The 13,710-nt window shown below is 40.5% G+C and overlaps 1 protein-coding gene across 5 annotated transcripts in view; it reads left to right on the forward strand.

Annotated features, from left to right (window-relative positions):
* The window catches only part of RNF213 (ring finger protein 213), a 520,350-nt gene that overhangs the window by 362,707 nt on the left and 143,933 nt on the right, over window positions 1-13,710 (forward strand). For all 5 annotated transcript variants that reach the window (XM_040345008.1, XM_040345007.1, XM_040345006.1 and 2 more), the window contains 5 exons: window positions 3,712-3,848; window positions 6,127-6,222; window positions 9,410-9,528; window positions 11,398-11,505; window positions 12,821-13,050. In XM_040345008.1, coding sequence (XP_040200942.1) covers window positions 3,712-3,848; window positions 6,127-6,222; window positions 9,410-9,528; window positions 11,398-11,505; window positions 12,821-13,050 — 690 coding nt within the window. The remainder of the gene's footprint in view (window positions 1-3,711; window positions 3,849-6,126; window positions 6,223-9,409; window positions 9,529-11,397; window positions 11,506-12,820; window positions 13,051-13,710) is intronic.

Genomic DNA, 13,710 nt, shown 5'->3' on the forward strand with positions numbered 1-13,710 from the left:
GTTTCGGGGACCCCTCAGATCTTTACATTATTACGACGGGACCTGTCCTCAAGGTCCGCCATTTTGGCCCTTATCCATTGTTGTTCTTCTTGTGTATGGTTATGGGCGTCTACGAGATCGTTAACCACTTCAGTCATTTTTCCCACTTGTCTTTCGACAAGGTGCATTTTTTGTCCCATACAGTGCAATTGTGAGGAGAATGTGCTGAACATGGTGGAGATGTCGTTTTGAAGGGAGATGAGCATCTCCTTCATGGTGGTGTCTAGAACAGATTGGTATGTGGTAGGGAGGGCTGCGATGGGGGATAAAGGAGCTGGGATGGGATCGGATAGAGGGCTCACCTTGTTTCCTGCTGAATCTGTATCCAGTCGCATCTGCGATTTTGCAGGACTGTTGCTGGCTTATAAGGTGAGGGAGCATGGTGAGGCATCTGGGGGCGCCATCTTGGATTCTCGGCAGTGTAAAGAAATCTGTCAGTTTTTTTGGTTGACAATATTCTTTTCTTTTGCGTGTCAGGCCAGACATTCTGGGTGTTTAATCCAGTATGCTGGTATGTTTTTCAGTCACTGGAGGCTACTGGGATAGCGGGGATGCTGTGCTGTGTTCCAGTCGGTGCAGGAGCTGTGGAGTCGCGCGTCCATCTTGCTCGGTGGTTTGACATGCCCCCCGTGCGGTTGTCTATTTAGTGACCGCACTCCATTCATTCTTCGACCTTGGTAATAGATGAGTGCTCATAGTGACTGTAGTGGATGGTGCTGTATAAATCACAGTAAAACAATAAGATGTCATTAGTACTCCACTACACACATGTATACGCATTTATTAGTGCACATCAATCAAATAAGCCAATGTTTCGGGCAGAGCCACTTCTGTCACTGTGTTGCCTTGAGGAAGGGACCCTACATGACCCTGAAATGTTTGCTTATTTGACTGATGTGACGTGACATTACACTAATGAGTGCATTTGTTTTCAGCTGAATGCTGGTGATTTCTCCTTATGTTTCTGACCTACAGCCATAACTGGCTATAGCTCTGCTGTATTCTAACAATATCCCAATTGTGGGGTACATGAATGACCCCCTCCTGAAGCAACAGTCAGTACAGACTTTGCCAACATCTGTTGGATGGTGCAGGCCCTGCAGAGGTTCAGATAAGTCCTAAATCTCCAGAAGTCAGCACTGGAACCAACTCACCTATTACAGTATTTGGGCCCAGTTCTAGACACAGCTGTGCCCAGGGTTTTTCTCCCTCCAGACAAGCTACTGGCCTTCCACTGCCACTTTCAGACCCTATGGTCAAGGAGATGCCCCACCATTTGCTTTTGTATAGGGGTCTTTGGGCTGATGATAGTTTTTTTCGTGGCAGCAATGCACGCCCAATTTTACTCAAGACCATTGAAACATTCTGTTTGCGTGGGACAAGCATACTCCATCTCTGGATCATCTCATTCGACTGGTCCGTAAATCCAGGCTTGCGCTAGCATGGCAGATTTCCAATCTGGCGCTGGAATCAAGGAAGCCCTTTTATTCTAGTGATCCTTATTGCACAGACGTGGCCCAAGAGCAGGTGGTATTTGAACCCCCTCATATTCTTGGCAGACTGTCTTTTGGCCCTCCCAGATCTTCTGTCACAGAGGGTCCGCCATCCTGTTTTTGGTAGCTGGGTTTAATGGCTAGCTGTCATCCATACTCTCATGAAAGCTAGTTGATCGACTAAAGTCTACCATCACACCTGAAAGGGCTACTTTTTTGACGCATGGCTAGGAAATTTCATCCCTGAAATTACTCTGTGGAACGAAGCTTGTCTTTCCGCCAATGTGGTCAGGATCAGTATTTGGCCTTGGTACATCCAGGGTCAAATTTCTGCCCTAGCCATTTTTTTTCCCAGACACAATTTTCCTCTTATTCATTGGTGAAGGCCTTTGTGGAGGCTGTTACTCAAAGGGATATCCCACTGTCTTCCCTCACTCACAAAGTTGCCTTGTGGTTGTCACCTTTGGGAGACGTATCTGAGAGTTAGCTGTTTTATTCCAATGACAATAAAAGTTTGACGTTTTTATGCTGGATGTGTTGCCACATTTCTTTTCCCTCCATTTGTTCATTGTTTTCTGACCTCAGCAGGCACCCGACTTTTCACAGCAGTAGCAATTGGTTCCATTCATAGAAGTCAGGCATCTGTATGAATTACCTGGAGTGGTGCAACTTCCCTGTTATTTTCTGTTATTCTGGGACTAGCCTTGCAGCTTTGCTTGCCACTGCCCAATCCACTGTGTCCTGTAACTTACCATAAAGCAGAGTTCCACCCAAAAATGGAACTTCCGCTTTTCCCTCCGTTGTCACATTTGGCACCTTTCAAGGGGGAGGGGGTGCAGATACCTGTCTAAGACAGGTATTTGCACCCACTTCCGGTCAATTGTACAGGTTAGTCAAAAAGCCCATGTATTCTCCTTGACATGTCATAGCTGTTTATAGTGATGATGGAAGCAGAAATAACATGGCTCCAAAAAAACTCCCAATGTTAAATGAACCCATCTGGAATGAAACATCAGCATGAATCTAGAAGCATGTAATGATTTCCTATGGCTGAATTCATATTGGACATTCAGCAGGTTATGTGTGCGTTCATTCTAGATTTGTGTGTCCACTGTCCAGGGACTCTTTAGCCTTGTTTTAAGCTGGTAACCCCCAGAGACAGTAGACAAAAGATATCTCCCATGGGACTTTGTTGTAGCAATAGAAATCACACAATTACAAATTGGTGTATAAAAAATAGAAAAACTTTTATCGAACAGGTTTAAAATTGGCTGGTCTAGACACTTCACGTCCAGATCTTATACCATTCCTAAAATATACATATACTGCAGGGATACGTGAAATTTATTAAAATAAATTGCATATCCACCAAGTCCACCAACACGTTTCAACTTATATAAAGTCTTCATCAGATGATAAGGAAGTGGAAGCAATCATACATACATCCAAAAAAGCAAAACAAAATGCATAATGAAATGTATATTACATTTTACCAGATTGTACATGAATTTATTATTTTCATATGACATTCAAAGCAAGTATAATACTCTTACAAAAATATAAACGTGACTGGATGTCCAGACCGACGGATAATGGCTCAGTGCAGACCACACGGATTTCAGCCCAATCCAGACCTCAAGCCCCACAGAAGATCAATGGCTATCAAGGAGAAGGCAACAGAGGTGGCTTGCTCGCATTCACTGATCTAAATCAAAGCATAGGGACACTTTTTCTTTTGAAAGGTATTGTCATTTATAGATTCTTGTAGGCATTTGTTATCAATTATAAGAATCAGGAAGAATGTGTATTATATAAATTTGAAACAAACATCCAATAAAGTGTATCAAGTATAACATGCATTGTTATACTTGATACACTTTATTGGATGTGTGTTTCAAATTGCAAAAAGTAGTACAGAAACTACTTTTTGAAATCGGTGCAGATGCGGCATCACACCGATTAGGACGGTGCCATTGCCGGCAAATGCCACAGATTTACCTTGTCAAATCGCATGTCAAAACGCACCAGTGTGAACCAGGGCTTAAGGCCATCTAGCAGCCAAAAAAAAACAACAACAGCTGAAAAGCTGATTTTTTTTTTATGTTATAGTTCAATGAGCTATTCACTTGTGTCTTATTCTTAGCTGGAATTTTGCTTTAATCAGGATTCTTCTATTTAGATCACAACATTTTCCCGCCTTCTGACATCTGCTGACAGAAAGGTTCTGGAAACCGAGTTAAAACATCACATCGATGGCATCGAAATTTTATCCCTGCAGCAGTTTGATACAGAATTCTCGTTCTTGAAAAAGATTCGGTAAGTTTTGACTCAACAGTACAATAAACACTGAAATGACCATCACGGCTAGTCTTGACAGGTTGCTGGATGAACCTTGGTGATATTTGCAAAAGTTCCTTAGATTCAGTCAATGGTTTGGGATGTCATTTTCGGTCACTTTAGAGTTTGAAATTAATAGTTTTTCCATAAATATTTGGCAGGTTGGAATCAGATAATTGTAATATTGTTTTCAAAATTGTAACTAGTAAAGATTACAATTGCATATGGGCAAATGTAGTGAATATAATTGCATTTTAAATACAAATGTGGATCATATTAGGAACGATTCATAAGAATTTTAAGAGGGGTAAGTAATATGAAGAGATTAAAGAGGTTGTAAACCCCCATGGAAAAAAAAAAAAAAACCCTGCAAGACAAAGGCATAATGAGCTAGTATACATCACATACTAGCTCATTATGAAATACTCACCTTAGAACGAAGCCTTGCAGCAGTGTCCGCACACCACTGACACAGCCAACATCTTCCCCGTTGTGTCTTCTGGGTTTGCAGTCTCCAGCGCTGTGATTGGCCAGAGCTGCGATAACGTCAATCTCGCACATGCACACGGGAGCCGCTAGTCACGGCACAGGCCCTGAAGAAATAGCATGGACGGACGTTTTTTCACTGTGCATGTGCCAATGACGTAATCGGCGCAGTATACAGTAAAAATCTCCTAAACAGTGCAAGTTTTTTTTTTTCAATCAAGTTTAAGTTTATTTTGAAAATATAAACAGTACAATCGAGTTCATACATCAAGGATAACATCACAATGCATTACAGGAAGATACATTTCGACATCACATATTCCTAACTATACTTAGGTCACAATCGAATAAACGATCTTTATTCAAAAATAAACAGATTTGGAAGAAATAAAAAGATCATGTGTCCACAAACCGTTATAACGGAAATATAGTATTTACCCTAAATTTTCCTATATAAGGTTCCCCTGAGAGATATTCAAGTGCAACGTAAAAGTTGATACTTGTGATACCATAACACATGTGATATTAGTCAATAAAATAGAGTTCATTCTTAAATGACCCTCATATAACCCCCTTACCTTAGTAAGAATCCAATCATTTCACTAAGAGTAGGACCCCACCTTCTGTCCTAATACTCCCACCGTCTTCTCTCTTTTTCCCCCTACTTACTTATTGTAGAGCAAATTCACTTTGTGAATTAGAAGTAGATCAATGAAAAAAAATTTAAATTGAGAAGATTAATATTATGACCGACAACTCGTTAATTCCGGATCAGTGTAATAACCTTACGATACCTTAAAGCATCACTAAACATTTAAAGTAACAAAATGTTTGAGGAATTGACACCATTTTTAAGATTAAGTCTATGGATCCCGATAACTCAAAAAAAAATATGGCAAGTCTGGAAATCTCAAAATACTCATGGCGACAAAAGGTTCAATCAGAATGGACTAAGTAAAAAATATAGGAATATAGAGGATTAAATCCTCAAACAACACTATTATGTAATGAATGTACTTTACGATAGCAAATAAAATAAAAAATAGAGTAAAGAACTCCAATCATAAGAAAAAGATATAGAAAACCAAAAAAGGAAAAATAGAATGGAAATTTAGAAAAGAGAGAGATAAGAAAAGGGAGCCTACCTGCCAATTCCACATCACAAAAAGCAGTAAATCGTCTTATGAAACTATAAGTTGTTTATGATACCCATGTATTGTAACCATGGTCCCCAAATTTCATTGAACTGGTCTTCAGAATCTAACATCAAGCCTATCCTCTTCTCTTGCTCCATTATCCAAGTCACCTTTCTCTTCATATACAATATCGAAACAGACGTCCTTTTCCAGGCAGCAGCTATAGAAATTCGAGCTCCTACAAGTATAACAAGTTTAGGAGATACTTACAGTACCTATAGATAAGCATTATAGGTACAATCAAAACAGAGGAGTTTACATCCTCTTTAAAGAGAAAAGAAAGAAGATATTAAGTTATAATTTTTACATTAGTGTTCCCATATGATAATATTTAGTACATTTGTAATTCTTTTATATCGGGAGATATAAAAAAGTAAAGCCTTAATTGAATTTCTTTTTAGATATCAAATGACAATAAAATTAAGATACAAAATAAACATTTGTGTATTCACAAACATTTTCTTAGTCTAATATTGCATGAATTTGATGTAGATTATAACAAGTTAACATAGTTCATAGGGTACCAAACAGAGCAGTATTTGATGAATAACAATCTGTTTTTATTTCTGATGCAGGAGTTTTCTTGAGAGTCCATCTCGTAATCAAATACTGATTATACAAACTGATTTTGAAGAAGGATCCCAAGGAGCAAATCTTGTGGCATCAGCAAAGTAAGCTATTTTCTCATATCTCAAAGAAACTTTCTGATTCAATAGATATATTTTTGCCTATGAGTTATGTCCTTGACATTCAAGGGTTACCAAAGGTTTGTTTAAAAAACTAAAAAAAAAAAATAACACACGTCATACTTACCTCCTCTGTCCACAGTGGCCCAGACCCTCCTCTTCTGGGGTCCCTCAGCACCGCTCCTGGTTCCTCCTCCTCCTCTTCTCGAGTGCCCCGATAGAGAAGCGCTCTCCCTCGGGGCACCCATGCGGGCTCACTCCTGTGTCCTGCTGCTGCGTCCATTGACACAGACAGCAGGACTCGGCTTCGCCCCCAGCTCCCACGTCATTGGATTTGATTGACAGCAGCGGGAGACAATGGCTGCATTGCTATCAATCTATCCAATCAGGACCCGAGACACTGGCTGGAGCGGGTGTGCTCATTCCCGGCGCAGGAATGATCGGCTCAGGTAAGTAAAAGGGGGGCTCTGGGGGGCTGGTGCACTACAAAGGTTTTTTTCACCTTAATGTATAGAATGCATTGAGGTGAAAAACTGCAAGGGTTTACAACCCCTTTCATTTCGTAGTAGTAAATCAAATAAAACTGGCCTTTTTTTCCCAATAAAAAGCCTTATAAAGTTTGCTCACATTGGTCCACATAGTTAACACTGCTTGTTCAAGCCAATTAGATTAATTAGCATGAGGTTGATACATAAAATATAGGATTAGACAACTGTTAAGCAAGGTAGGCACGCATAGATTATCTTCAGTCATTCTGCGTGCTCAACAAAACAATCAAATTCTCCCAATCCCATACCGTGCGGATGGAGGAATCTCCCACTGCAGCCATGGTAATCTGATGCCTGTTGGTAAACTGAGCAGTAGCTGCAGTTGCTCTTCATCTAACAGATTTCCGATCAGCGTCTTTACTTTTTCTTTCAAAGGATGTCATGTTGGATGTAACTAACATAATCCACCACATAGCAAATCCTGGCAGATTCTTCAGGAACCAGACCAACTTCATATGGTGTCTATACATGGAGTCTATTCCCGGAAGTGGGTGCAAATACCTGTATTATACAGGTATCTGCACCCCCTCCCCCCTAAAAGGTGCCAAATGGGACACCGGAGGGGAGGAGGGTTCCGAAAAGCTGAGGTTCATTTTTTGTGTGGACCTCTGCTTTAAGCCTCGTACACATGATCGGATTTTGCACAGACAAAACGCCAGACTTTTGTCCGTGGCCATGATCTTGTCTTGCATACAAATGGCACATAATTGTCAGCCAACAAACACAAACGTACTGACGTACTACGTGAAATTTCAGCTCTTGAGCGCCACCCTTTGGGCACCTTTTGCTAATGTTGTGTTTGGTGAGCATTGATTACGAGCATGCGTGTTTGTACTTTGGACTTTTGTCTGATGGACTAATTCATAAGTCTGCCATCCAACATTTGTCTGCCGAAAGTCTGACAACAATTGTCTGATTGAGCATACAAACTGTCTAATTTTAGGCCAATAGTCTTCACACAATTCCTCACGTCACCTCACAATCGGGCCGGCGGGAACTAAATGATGCTGAGGGCGTGGCTGGAAAGGCCAAGACTGTTTATTTATTTTTTTGATCTCTGTGTTTCCAGCTTGGAGGAGAGATCTGGGGTCTTATGGATACCAGATCTCTCCATAAAAAGGACCTGTCATGCCCTATTCCTATTACAAGGGATATTAACATTCCTTGTAATAGGAATAAAAGTGATCATACAAATAAAAAATGTCAAGAGAAAGTGTAAAAAATAAATAAAAGTAAAATAAACAACAATTTTTTTTTTAAAGCGCCCCCGTCCCTGCATGCCGTTCACAGAAGTGAACGCATACTTAAGTCGCGCCCACATATATAAACAGCGTTCAAATCACACGTGTTAAATCGCTGCATGCATTAGAGCAAGAGCAAAATTTTTAGCCCGAGACACACATGTCCCTGTGCCTGTCCCTGTGCCTGCGATCACTCGTGGCCGACGGTTACTGCGACTGCTGGCCACGAGCATCAGCACCCCCGCAATGCAGCTGGCGTGTGCCTGCTAGCCTGCTTAAAGGGACTGACGTACAGCTACGACAGTTCGCGTGAGCATGCCGCCCTGCCGCCATATAACGGCGGCGGCTGGTCAGCAAGTGGTTAAGGGAGTTATGGACTCCAGAGAGAGATATCATTTTGCCCCTGTACAAATCATTGGTAAGATCTCATTTGGAATATGCAGTTCAGTTTTGAGCACCAGTTCTCAAAAAGGATATCGGGGAACTGGAGAAAGTGCAGAGAAGAGCAACCAAACTGATGAGAGGCATGGCGGAGCTCCGCTATGAGGAAAGATTAGAGGAACTGAATTTATTCACTCTTGAGAAGAGGAGAATAAGGGGGGATATGATCAACATGCACAAATATATAAGGGTTCCATATAGTGAACTTAGCGTTGAGTTATTCACTTTAAGGTCATCACAGAGGTCAATGGGGCACTCTTTACATCTGGAGGAAAAGAGATTTCATCTCCAAATATGGAAAGGTTTCTTCACTGTAAGAGCTGTGAAAATGTGGAATAGACTCCCTCCAGAGGTGGTTCTGGCCAGCTCAGTAGATTGCTTTAAGAAAGGCCTGGATTTAACTGACTGACATGTATAGGTAAAGTTTATTCAGGGAATATCCAATTGCCTCTCGGGGGGATCAGGAAATAATTTTTTCCCCAGCTGTAGCAAATTGGAGCATGCTTTGCTGTTTTTTTTGCCTTCCTCTTGATCAACTGTGGGTATAGGATTGTGTATATGGGATTGTATGATTTTTCTCTTTTATTGGTTGAACTAGATGGACTTGTGTCTTTTTTTTTAACCTGACTAACTGCATCTATGTAAAAAAATGCACTCAATGTGTGGTAGAAAAGATAAAGGCATATCAAGGGCTTGACTGACTAAGGAGCAATGCCAGAGCAGGAAAAAGTAACATGGCCAGTAGTGTATAATAGTGAATTCTTTGGCTCTACTCCTTGACAGTCCAGGATAGATAGAGCAAATCCGTTGTCTGTACTAGCCAGTATACCATAGTCAGCATAGCCCTAAAGGTTTACCCTAGTATACTGGCTACTACATGACATTTTTGCTCAATTATATTACCTTTTAAGTACTTATTACAGTCTTTACCTTTGTTTTTAGGTACTCAGCTGTGAATGAAATACAAAAGGCGAATCTCAAAGAAATGTTTGTATTTGTCTACTTCATAACTAAACTTCCCAGAATGCAAGGAGGCACATCTTATGTGGGCTTCCGTGGAGGTAAGTTACCCACGGTATAGCAGTCAATACAGGGGCTTCCTTTTACTTGATTCTTGCTCACATCTAAAGCGAACACTTTTTTGTTGCTACTTTACAACTGATTCTGTGTGAATATTTCAGTTAACCCATGCCTCTTAACATCTTAAAATAAAATTAATGTGATGATTAAACACCATTGTGATATATAAAAAAAAGTATTTTATAAATTTGTTCGTATTTGGTCCTAGCCATTAGCTAGTCCATTAGTACCCTGTGCTCTAGAATCCAAAAAATGTTAAACATGCTGACCAGAAAAGAAAAAAAAGTTTTTGTTTGTGATTTAGCCCAGGTTCACACTGAGCTGCGGAAATGAAGCCGATGAAACCGATTTCACTTCCGCATGTCAGTCCCGATTTCAGCTGCGATTTCAGAGACGTCTGTGCAGGTTTCTGCACAGATGTCATTGTAAATCGCAGCTCGAAATCGCAGAAAGTAGTACAGAAACTACTTTATGAAATCGATGCAGAGCCGCAGAAGCGGCATCGCACAGATTAGGGCGGTGCCGCTAACGGCAATTGCCACCGTTTTGACATGTCAAATCGCATGTCAAAACGCTCCAGTGTAAACCAACTGATATTTTAGTTAGGATGCAGATAGTTTGAATTATCTGCTAGCTTCCTTTATCTCTTGGACTCCAGCATCACCAGCTCTGCTTTACACTACAGGTTAGGAGTTGTTCAAGTTACTTACAGAGGTAAATTAGTCAGAAGAGGACCACACACCCATCCATCTGCTCTGCACATAACATTTTGGATTTTCAGTACAGTCCCGTACACACGATTTGATTTTCTACACACAAAGCCTCAGACTTTTGTCCAAACGGCGTTGGCCAGGAACTTGTTTTGCATACAAACGGCACACAATTGTTGGCCAACAAACACGAGCGTAGTTACGTAGTATGGGCTAGATTCATAAAGACTTACAACGGCGTATCGGTAGATAAACCGTCGTAAGTCCGAATCCGCGCCGTTGTATCTTTAAGCGGTATGCTCAAATTGAGATACGCTTAAATGTTGCTAAGATACGACCAGCGTAAGTCTCCTACACCGTCGTATCTTATTTGCATATTTACGCTGGCCGCTAGGGGCGTGTACGTCGATTTACGCAGAGAATATGTAAATGACGTAGATACGCCTATTCACGAACGTACGTTCGCCCGTCGCATGTAAGATACGCCATTTACATAAGGCATTTTCAGACGTAAAGATAAACCACCAAAAACATGGCACAGCCAATGTTAAGTATGGACGTTGGACAGCCGTCGAATTTCACGTCGTCTACGTCATTTGCATAAGCCGATTCAGAATGGGGCTGGGCGTAGGTTACGTTCACGATCGAAAGCAAGGAGTATTTGCGACGTGATACTGAGCATGCGCGCGCATGCGCCGTACGATCGGCGCTTCATTTACATGTATGTAATAAATGAATTCATTACCATACAACACGCCCCCTACCTGCCTATTTTGAATTAGGCGGGGTTGCGCCGGGCCATTTGCGCTACGCCAACGTAATTTAGGAGGCAAGTGCTTTGTGAATACAGTACTTGCCTCACTATCTTACGTCGGCGTAGTGCAAATGTGATGCACACTTCATTACATATTTGTTTATGATATAAAGATTTGCATATAAATAATGAAAACATTGTTATAAACCTGTAAACTTTTTACATAAAATAAATCAAGAATGAAAAATCCTGACCGCCTGGTAATACATTGAACATGGTAATTTTGAGGCAAAAATATTGCAATCTGATTCCGCATGAGGTTTTATCGGACAATTCAGCCCATCAACGATCATGATGGGCCCTTTAATGATTTGTGTTCTTTGTAGGATTGTGGCAGTCTATCCATATTGATGATCTAAGGAAGTCTAAGGATATGGTGGAAGATGTTACAGCACTTCAGGATCTCACTATAAGTCGTCTGTTCTATACTGAAGGTGAGCTGGAGTGTAGGAAATATAAGTGCATTTCAAAGAAATAGACCAGATATGTTGAATGATATGAACTACAAAAATTAGCTTGCAGGGGAAAAATCATAATATCAGGATCACAGTGATATACCACATATACAATACTGTGCAAAATTTATAGGCAGTTGTGAAAAAATGCTGTAAGTTAAGAATGCCTTATACGAAATAAAAGTGTTAACAGTTGTTTTTTTTTGTTTTTTGTTTTTTTTTTATCGATTAATAAAATGGAAAGTAAATGAACAAAAAAAAAATCCAAATTAAATCAACGATTTGTGTGATCACCCTTTGCCTTCAAAACCGCATTCATTCTTCTAGGCACACTTGCACACAGTTTTTGAAGGAACTCGACTAGTGGATTGTTCCAAACATCTTGAAGAACTACCCACAGGTCTTCAGTGGATGTAAGCTGCCTCAAATCCTTCTGTCTTTTCATGTAATCCCAGACAGACTTGATAATGTTGAGATCAGGGCTCTATGGGGGCCAACCACCACTTCCAGGACTTCTTGTTCTTTTTTAAGTTGAAGATAGTCCTTTATGACATTGGCTGTATGTTTGGGGTCATTCTGCTGCTGCAGAATACATTTGGGGCCAATCAGACACCTCCCTGATGCAGAAATGCAGCCCCAAACTTGCAAGAAGCCTTTACAATGTTTCACTGTTGTGTGCAGACACTCATTATTTTACTGCTGTCCAGCCTGCAGCAAAATATTTCAAATTTTGACTTCAATCCAGAGCACCTGCTGCCATTTTTCTGCACTCAAGTTAGCCTTGTTTCCATTTCGGAGGTATGACTTTTTGGTCACAATTCTTCCATGAAGACCACTTTTTGCCAGACTTCTCCGGACAGTAGATGGGTGTACCTGGGTCCCACCGGTTTCCAGCAGCTCTGTGCTGATGGCACTGCTGGACATCTTCCGATGTCGAAGGGAAGTAAGCTTGATGTAAGCATAATGTGTCTTCTGCTGCATTAAGTTTTCTTGTCCGACCACTGTGTCTACCATCTTCAACGTTGCCAGTTTTTTTTTTTTTTTTTCCAAAAGAGCTTGATGTATTGAATTGAGGCTGGTTTGAAGCCAAAGGGTAATCACACAAATTATTGATTTGTAATGTCACACACTCATAGACTTCTGGAAGAAATGGCTGCTGCAATTTTGCTTCCTTAGTCTCTCTTCTCTAGTCTGTAATTGGTCATTGAAGAAGACAGCCCCATGCTTATGGTCAAAATGAGACACGTTGTTTGTGCTTACTTTCCACTTTAATCCATTTGTTTTAATATTGCAGAGAAAAAAACAACTGTAAAGGATGATACTAAGCATAAAGCAAACATGGAAGTAGACATGGAGGTAGAAATGGCCCATGGGAATGAAGATGTTGTGATCAGAGGCAGAGGTGATAAAGAAGACATGGAGACAGCGATTGATATATATACGGATGAAAAAATGGAGATTGAAAATGACATTTCTGAAGACCATGAAATGGAAACTGATATTCCATTGCAAAGACCAGAGGATGTAAGAATGAATCCAGTAATGTTTGCATTAAATAGATTACAGTATGTAAAGCTTATTTTAACCACTTCCCTCCCTGCCTATTGCAAAATGATGGCCGGGCAGCACTTTTGTTTTTCCGGGTGGAACAGGCCTCGTGCGGCTGTGCTGCGGGCGTAATATTTCACTGGCTGTGTACACCAATCAAAGCAGATCACATGACAATTGTAAATAAGGGATGGCTTCCTTTCATGCCATCCATTGTGTACAATTTTGTTTCTAGCTGTAATTGGTCACAGTGATGTTTATTGCTTATCTTATTTGCTTCTCTATCCAAAATTGAAAAAAAAGTTTTAGCTTTAGATACACTTGAAAACTTTACAACTGTTTTCCAAATCGCGATAACACCTACTTCGCAGTATATTTGTTACATGTTCGTTACATGTTATTTAACCACTTAAGCCCCGGGCCTGTTTTTCAGATTCGGTGTTTACGAGACTAAAACATTTTTTTTTGCTAGAAAATTACTTAAAACCCCCAAACATTATATATATTTTTTTCTAACACCCTAGAGAATAAAATGGCAGTCATTGCAATACTTTTTGTCACACCGTATTTGCGCAGCGGTCTTACAAGCGCACTTTTTTTGGAAAGAAATCACTTTTTTAAATAAAAAAATAAGAC

This window comes from Rana temporaria, chromosome 3 (assembly GCF_905171775.1).
Source record: "Rana temporaria chromosome 3, aRanTem1.1, whole genome shotgun sequence".
NCBI classification, from domain to species: domain Eukaryota; kingdom Metazoa; phylum Chordata; class Amphibia; order Anura; family Ranidae; genus Rana; species Rana temporaria.